Source organism: Aptenodytes forsteri, unplaced genomic scaffold (assembly GCF_000699145.1).
Source record: "Aptenodytes forsteri isolate BGI_AS27 unplaced genomic scaffold, ASM69914v1 Scaffold227, whole genome shotgun sequence".
In the NCBI taxonomy this organism is placed as follows: domain Eukaryota; kingdom Metazoa; phylum Chordata; class Aves; order Sphenisciformes; family Spheniscidae; genus Aptenodytes; species Aptenodytes forsteri.
In genome coordinates, this window is record NW_008795365.1 from 3508974 (window position 1) to 3518376 (window position 9403).

The 9403-nt window shown below is 37.9% G+C and overlaps 1 protein-coding gene across 1 annotated transcript in view; it reads left to right on the plus strand.

The window, feature by feature from the left end:
- Positions 1-9403, plus strand: part of TTC29 (tetratricopeptide repeat domain 29) — a 93204-nt gene that overhangs the window by 63426 nt on the left and 20375 nt on the right. Inside the window, exon 8 of the mRNA XM_019472332.1 lies at positions 7308-7399. Within this exon, the coding sequence (XP_019327877.1) occupies positions 7308-7399 (92 nt within the window). The remainder of the gene's footprint in view (positions 1-7307; positions 7400-9403) is intronic.

Genomic DNA, 9403 nt, shown 5'->3' on the forward strand with positions numbered 1-9403 from the left:
TTCACATTATTGCACTTACCCAAATTTCCAGTCTTGTCCACCCCTTTCTTCTTGTTTCTTTCTCCGCCTCAGCCTTTGTCTTTTCTGTACTTGCAGAATCTTATTTTTCCTTTACAAGTCACCTCCATCTGCTTATGTGTCAGAGTGGCCCTCGTGCCACACATCGCATTGAGGAATTCTCAAGATGAAGGGCTGTATTCACATCACTACTTCTGTCTCAGCGCTGTTTCATGCTTGTCGCTGCTCAGCACTCAGCGCCACACTGCCTTGTTTTGTCAATAACCATTTATTTGTTGCTGGAATAGTAGCAACCATTACATCTGACCTCCCTGTTTCATCAATTATGGATAGATTATTGGATGTGAACATCTGCAAAAGCTTGCTGTTGAACTTACCTCCTGGCTGGGATTAGATAAAGTATTAAACTGTTGTTTATTGTCAGGCCAAAACTCTACTGGGAAGCCAGGGAATTCCAAGGCTAGCAGACTCCCATCAGCAAGCACCAAAAATTGTTTAGTATTGCCACCGTTTCCCATAAGATCGTAGCCATTTATTATTTACACTTATTACTAGTTGTTATAACATACTTGATAAAAGCTCTTGGCAGGCACAGTGTTTCCAGCTATTGTCACATCTGTCAGGATGGAAGGGATACATAAACTGTTTTTTCCTCTTATATTGCTGTTAAAGGGTAACAGATGAAGCTTCTTCACTCCAGACTGTTAAGCCATGCTTTATTTTGAAGAAATATGTCAACAATGGCTGGTTTGGAAAACATTACATTCCTGTACTAAATAGAGATTGCAACAACCTTTACTAGAGTAATATCTCTTGCAGTAAAGATTTCATATTGTACAACAATAACAGACTAAAATACCTGGTTTTGATGTTTGCATAGGTTTTTGCTCTGAAGGACCTGGCTGATTTTATTTTAATTTTTTATTTATTTTAATAAAACCCCTTATGAGGCATAGTAAATAATAAAATGACTGCATTCCTACAAAGTTGTAGGTGTAGGGAATCAGAATTAATACAATTATTAGTGGCACAGAAGGCCAGAATTAAGAACAGTAATACGAAATAAGAAGGATGGGAATAAAACTTAATGTTTATTCAATCATCTGTACATTTCATCTGAGTTTCCTGTGCAGCAAAGTGAAGCAAACAGGGTGAACTCCTGACCTCGTGGAAGCCAACAGAAGTTTGAAATGACTCTGGGGAAAGGAACTTTTTCAGTTAGTTACTTGTATTTACATATCATCCATCCAGAATCAAAGCAAAACGTATACACTTTGAATATTATGCAAAGCATACAAGTAAGACTTGATACAGGCAAAGAACCCTAGGTCTTATCTTGATAGACTGTTAAGGAATGAGTGAAATGTTTGACTTCCCTTCTCTAATCCTTCAAACAGATGCAGACATGAGTAACCTGAAGCATGTATTGCCATGCAAGTTTATAGAGCATCAAGGTAAACATGGCACTCGATAGCCGAGTATAACAGGGAAGGGAAGAGGGGGGACTGGATGGAGCAGTTACTCCTCAGGGAGAGTGTCAGCCAAGCAACACCTTAGTGATAGCCATGTCCTAGCCAGAGCCTGTGGAAGGTCTTGAACAAGGGTGTTGCACTTTGATGTTTGACTTGGCCAGACTTCTAGGTGGGTTCTTCTACATCCCTGCCCATCCCCCTGTCCCTGATTCCCTTGCTCCAAGATGCATGCTTATGCTATGCGTTATCCAAATACCCACATCCAAATGCCCAGGGACTTCCCTGGAATAGCAGTTCTGGAACAGACCAGATTGGCCAATTCCAGACAAATTCTTTCTGTCTCTGTAGGAACAGTGACAAAGTTTGTACATTTCTGGTTTAATTTTTTCCATTTATTTATCGAAACAGTGCAGTCCGGTGTAATTGGATGTGGCTAAGGGCGAGGAGTTAGCGTTCACATTTACAGAATTTGAGTTGGTGAATTTCAGTTGTGGGAAAAGAAGGAGAACTAACAGTTCTGGCGAATCAGGGACTTCTCCCTCTTTCCTCGGCATGGCACCCAGTTTCAGTGTCCCTTAATTGTGAGCATGCAGACGGAATGCTGTACTGCTTCTACCCTGGATGCTCACTATGCCTGAATACATTTAGCATTTAACAAGGTGCAGCCTGCCATTCAGCTGATATTGGTGTATTATTTTCCTGGGATCAGTGAGCTCTGCTCATTGTAATCAATACACTACATGAACAATACAATTTTCTTATTGCTGTCCAACCTCTCTTACGCTGTGTTTTGGCCAAAATAAGAATACATTTGGGTTTGTATTATGAAACTCTTCTTTGACCTTACTCAGGATGGCCACAGGCATGTAACTACTCAAATTATGGTAATAAAGACTGCACCTTTTAGGCATTTTTAAATACGTGTTTCTTGGGGAGCTATGGGAGAGAGTTCACTGAACTGCAAAATGCCTATGCATACGGTTCTGTTGTCTTTTATTTTCACTGGACTGTATGGAAGTGATTATTTAGTGACTGTCAGAGCTATGTGTTTTTTCTGAAAGTATTTAAGAGGTACTAAGTGGTATGAGGCCAGCAGTCTCACTCGATTGCATTGTCTGTCTACCAACACCAATTGTTGGCTCCAGAAAAATATTGTCACATGCTGCTAGCCAGGCTGGGCCTTAGCCTGTTACTGCAGCGCCTGTCAGAAATCATTAGCTAGTGATCTCTTTGACTAATGTTCCAGTTGATTGTCTGATTCATGTTCAAGATCTGTAAATGAGGCAGAAGCATTTTTACTGCTCACCAGCTGTGAAATGGCTAAACACAGCTAGATTTTCAGAAATCAAAATAAATGTATTTCCAATAAAGTTTGACAACAATATCAAGTGCAAAGCTGAGAGCAGAACTATGTTTTTGTGGTTTTTAAAGTTACAGTATTATAAATCAATATTATCCCATCATGTTTTTGTCAGAGTAATGTATTTTACCGAAATAATGAAATACTGGTAGTAGCATTAATCTTGTGTTGAGTTGGATAGACATTCTTTATTCAACATAAATTCAAACCTTTGATTTTTACTCTTTGGTCCATTATCCCCAGATGTATCAATGTTTAGCACAGCCTATGTCCTTTTCTCTGAGTCCTCAGTGTATGCAAATGAGGTGTGTACATGGTTTTATGTATGTATAAAAAGTACAGGTGTGACAACAATAAAAAATAAAGGGTGGGATTCTGGGGAGGAGGAGTCTTGGGGGAGGAGCTGGGTATCTTTTATATTAATGGAATAACCCCAGGAAGGTCATACTGGCTTAACGCTGAGATAACCAAGAAGCAAATCTGGGCCTGAGATCTGACTAATATTTTTCTTGGCAAAGGAGGTAAACATGAAATTCACCACTATCTAGAGAATTAGTGCAGGAGCTGTGCCACAAATAGGCTCTAGTTTGAGGATTTAAGCAGAACTTATTACTTTACTTTATTTTTACAGTGTAACTAATTGTAGCCACAATAGTCTTACAAAGACCCAGGAAGAGAGTTGACTGTTTAAATAGAGTTGATTTTTTAAATAGATGCTCCCACAGTAGCTATCCTTCTAGGTGCACCTGCATCCAGCTTTTAGTGCTAAGCAAGAAAACAAGGTAAATTGTACAATGCATCCTGATTTTTTTTTTTTATTGTAGAAGACAAAGTTGAAGTCTTCACCCTCCCACCTTCCCACATCCTGCACAAATGAGAACAAGAGATTGAAACCTACTGTTCATTTCAGTGTTAGACTTTGATTTTCATTTTATTTGGTTTTTTAACCAGTAATTCCACTGCAGACCCACAGAAGTAGGAAGTTTGAGACAGTCAGTGTGCTTGGTCATATAGAGCCAAAAACTAATTCATGACCAGAATCAGTGCAGTTTTTATAATTTTTATTTTGTTAAACTTACCTTACATTTTCTTTTTAGAGGTAGAAAGAACCGTACATTATTCCAATCTGTTCATTTTCATATACAATGATCTTTTTCCACTAGTTGCTAGGATTATCAAACTCTCTTTGAAATAGTATGGAAACTTTATAATGGAGCCTAGCAGGATCAGGATAAATCTATTGCAACAGCTTCCTTCTTCAGAACTCTTTGTACATAGCAAATTAAAAAAAAAAAAAAAAAAACCACAACAGCAAAAATCCAAGATATTTTGCCCTTCAGTAACTCTAAATCTCTGAAAACTTTGTCTAAGTTTTGAGAAAGAAATTCAGCCAGATTCGTATAATACCCAAACCCACTCTTTTTAATGTACATTACCAGTATAGATTCTTATGTAGTCCCATTCAATATCTCTTTACACAATGTTATATATTTTTATTTACATTTCCTTAACATGAAGAAAATTACCAAGATGACATTTTAATGCACAATATTTACCATAGAATACTGAAGCAGAAGTATGTTACCTTAAGACAACCTTTGTTCTGTTGTCTAAAACAATTTTTCCATCCTTTTTGTTTGTGTAATGACAGCTGTATTCTCTAAGACCACAAATGCAGCAAAACTGCACATTTGTGTAGGAGTTTTCAGCATTAATTATTGATATGTTCCACCTCTTCCTTGGATGTCACTGTCCTCTGCGCAGATTGGCCAAAATATATATAAAAGACCCGTTTCTGGCTATACTTCTGTCTAAAGGTAGAAAAACTTTTCATGGGAGCCTATAAATTCCATTAGATCCAAATGATAACGTGTTCCCAATATTTATCCACTTGTCAGAGAGCTAATAGATGACTGGCCAAGCCATGTCCACTCAATACTCTCTTGCCACATGCATGTCTTCTCTTATGTGGTATTCCTAAGAACCCAGTTAGATGGACTGGTTGTTCATATCCCATGAAAATAAACAGGAAAGTTTTCACGTCCATTTGTTGTTTTCAGGCTGCTTACAGATTCTGGCAGACATCACTGTGCCAATTCTGCTTGATTTGCCAGCATGAAAGCTTTACAATTTTTCATTTTAAATGAAAATTGAAAGTGTGCTGTAATTGCAAGAGACTTTGAGTGAAATCCTCTAATGCTTACTTGTTAATCCAGCATTTTATCCTGCCCCACCTCCTCTTCTTTTTCCGTCCTGAATGTTGAAGGTAAGGCATGCACCATAGGTGAGGAGGCCCCTCTTCACTTCCTCCATATAAATGGATACTGGGCAATTGTAGCATACAGGGGCACTACACAGCTCCTTTCCATCAAGAATGTGTCCCTACATAGTATCTGAAGCTGCAGGAGTTATCTGAAATACAGACATAAAGAATATATTTTCTATTATAATATATCAAGATTTCCTCCCTTTCACACAGATGATTTAATTATTGTTATTTCATCATTATTTAGAATGAAACATCTGATTAGAGTAGTAGTAACCTGGGACCAAAATGAGCACTTTTCATCAATATGAATGAGTGGCTTTATTTATTTACTTACATACTTCTTTCTAGCTGTTGTTGCAGAGATGCAGTGAACCAACTTTTTACTTTGGCTACTCTGGCTTTGTTTTTTCCTTGGTTTTATCTGTACTTTTTAGGCTTTGTGATATCTTTGATAGAAAAAAAGTACAGCAGCCTAAGCCTTAGGTGCCCAAGTAACCTTTCTGTGTTAGATAGTAACCACTAGAGGCCCTGAGTCCTAGTTCAACATTGCAGGGGCCAGTTTAAAGTAGGAGTGATTTTCAGTCCAGTACATAAAATTTTGGAAACCACCTGACGCTCTTATGGCAGGTTTTCTGATATGGGCACGATTATTACAACAAGTGTTGTAGGTCCTCTGAGTTAAATGCAAAACCAAGAACTGTTTCTTGGACACTTGTGTGCGTTTCTGTTACCAGCCTGGATTATTAGAAGGACGCACTGCAGGCCTTGACAACTTTGAGTATGCATTCAGTTTAAGGCGAGTTCTGAACTGATGTGGCAAGTTCCTAACTGAGGTGCCTGCACTCTCTTTTAGTCATATCTTATGCATTGAAAACTCAATTGACGATGACCTTCAAGTATAGGATGCAATGCTGATGTACATGAGAACATAACTGATAAGGAAGTACTTGAGGGACGATAAATTGTGCAGTGCACTTTAATAAATGCTACTTTTTGTGCACACAGAGCTTACATAACTGAAAAATAAGAGCCTTGTCCAGGGATACTCCTGCAGGTAGTAAAAATCCTTCAAGAACTAGGAAATCTGAGTAGTGGAAACAGCGATAGAAATGGTGACATCCCTAGCATTAGCACACACAAGTTGTCTTCTTTTTGAACCATGCACTTTGCCAATGACAGGGGATGCAGTCTTAATAGAAAATGCCCTATCTTTTACCTCAGTATAAGTAGGTATCTTGGGGCATGCAGGATACTGTCATATGTCCCTGGGCATCTCCCATCCCCCTTCAGAGCTGGTAAATGACATTCACTACTCCTTTCTTGGAAATGTGCAAAAAGGATTTCCATAGATAGCCTTTGGAGAGTTCCTGTTTTCTCATGTGTGTAATAGGTTGGGTCAAGCAACAAAGAGGAGGGAGGAAAGAATAGGATTTAATTTTATATGCACTCTCCTGTCATCACCATTGGAAAAAAAATGGATGAAAAGAGAAATTATGCAATACAAGTGATGTCAGTGTTAAATCAAATTAAGATCATATGTTTTTATGCAGCAGCTGTAAGCCTTTGGTTATGGGAGTGGTCGTGATAATAGAGTACATTCCAAATGAATGTTAACAAATTGCTTGTGTGCGTGAATAATTAGTCATAAAAATAACAAAATTATCTACGGTATTTTAAGCCAACATAGTTTAAATGTATAACCTATAATTTATTTGCTTTTTGAGCATCTGAATTGTACTAAGAAAAGTTGTCATAGTGATAGTTTAAAGAAATAAAAATAGTACTAACTTGTATATCAGCATATCACTCAAACACTATGAAAGCAAAGGATACCATCTTAAGGTATTGATTAACAGAAATTCATAAAAGCACAGCCTCTTAAAATCTTTTAAATTATGGATAAGGAAATTCATATTGTGAATCAGGTAATATCCCTTTGGTTTTTGCACAGTGCCAAAATATAGTGATTTAAATGCAAGTTGTATCTTTTTAATTTGTAATTATTGAGTAGTTTCGAACAATTATAAGTAATGGTCAAAAACCTAGTCCCATTACAGCTAATTAAAGGAGAAATGTACAGGTGGGAAAACTTTAATTTTGTGTTTCATATGGTCATGGAGACTGAGAAAAAAAAAAAGTGGAAATTCTTAGCATTGTATTTATTGGGTTTTATTTTCCTGTTTCACAGATTTTGAACACCTCTGTAAAAATCTTCACAGCACTTTGTGATTCTGCTGGCCTAGGCAGAGCATATGCAGCTATAGCCAAGATCCTGGTAAGGTAGGTTAGCACATCCTTGTCTGGCTGTCACTGCAGATTCATTCAACTGTGAAAGACTTAAATTGTTAGAGGTCTGTCGCTTCCCATTACTGACTGCTTAAATTTTAAGCAGTGCCCTTCTTGCAGTAAGTGACCCTTTCATCAAAAGTTATTTTAAACTCGTACACATTTTTTAAAGTGTATGATCCAAGCTTTTCTTTACCTGTAAACTATAATATGTCCTTTTTTTTCCCACATTTTGGGGGCTTTTTAATTTTTTTTTTCCCCACAAGTTTGGGAGGGACCTTACTGGAAAATAGAAACCCAGGCATGTTTTCCAGGTTAAAAAAGACAGAAAACCTTGAAGAATGTAGCAAGCTTCAGTAGGTGTCTCAATGTAATCTTTTCTGAATGTAAGTTTCTATTTATTGCACTTACTTCTTCTGTGGAGGCATTTCTGGTTTGTGCATGTGTAATTAGATATAAATTTGTTGCAGATAAGATGCTTGTCTTCAATGCTTTTGTTTCAGCATCTGGCATTAAAATCTTCTTCCAGGTGAATTAGTTTGAACCTACTTCAACTTCTTACACAAATAATTTTGACATAAAGTAGTCTAATGCAATTATTATATGAAGTAGGAAAAGGAGATTAAAGTGAAGGTTGCAGCTTATCCTTGATTCATCCTACGTTTGGGGACTTCAGTGCATATGATGCATTATAGAGGTTGGCAAATTGTTTATGAAGGAGGACTTGTCACCAGATTTATTTCAGTGTGCGGAGCAAATTCTCCTGTTTGAGTTAGATGCCTTGCCTCTTGGCCTTTCAGAGCATATAGGGACCAGCCACAATCACAGTTCTCTTCAGGTCTCTGATACATAATTCATGGCTATTCATATTCTGAATATCCTAAATAAGCATATGGGATAAGATGTTTAAAAAGCCACAGAACAGTCTTAGAATACCAGGTCCCATTTTCAAAACTGTCTTAATCCTAACTGAGAAAGATTTAATTGCTGGGACACCAGCTGTTACAATGAGTGACTTTGCAATGAGTGCAAAGGTGTCTGAGCTTTCAGTAGCATTCATGGGTTCCTTGTATTCACAAAAAGCAGCAGTCTGGGTAGAGGGTGGCCTAAGATAGCCAAGAGGACATTCCTAGAAAACCACGTATATTAATTTTCTCTCTCTGTGATTTAGGCATTCTGGAATAAGAGCACATACATTTATTTACTCAGAAGTTACAGATTTGGAGATCCTTCTGAAGTCAGGTTTCTAAACCCTTCATCTGAAAGACTATGCCAATGCAAATTCTTTTCTTAAAAGCAGAGCTAAAGGAGTGGCTAGTGATTTTCTTCTGCGTCAAATCTGTACTCCACACCTTCTGGGAGTGTTCTCTAGCTATCTGGGAATAGACAGTCTCACTGCTTTCTGGTTGTTGCAAATTGAAAAAGAGGAAAACCAGTAGGTAAGGAGAAATGAGAGGGGAAACTAAGAGCAATAAGACTCCCCAGTTTAGTATTTAAGGCATTCTCCTAAGAGAGGAACATTCTGATTGATTCAAGTGAAGGAGGAACTCACTCTCATGTCTAGGATCAGGGATTTAACTGCTAATCTGTTGCACGGATAAAGACACAACCATAAACCCTTCCTCTGGAAAATGGCTGCTGTGGTATTTTTTTATAAAACCCATCTGGTAGTTATGCCCTGAGAGCATTAACCAAATTAAACACCTTACATATGTGCCTGCTTTGAAGAGCTTTAGGTACGTGATAGGCATAAACTGCTCAGCCCTGTAAAATATCACGATGATTCTCAGCACCTTTCAGCCATTTGAGAAACTTTTACGTAGAAAAGTCTCGGCACCTATGAATCGTAGAATCATAGAATCATAAAATAGTTTGGGTTGGAAGGGACACTTAAAGGTCATCTAGTCCAACCCCCTGCCGTGGGCAGGGACATCTTCAACTAGATCGGGTTGCTCAGAGCCCCATCCAGCCTGACCTTGAATGTTTCCAGGGATGGGG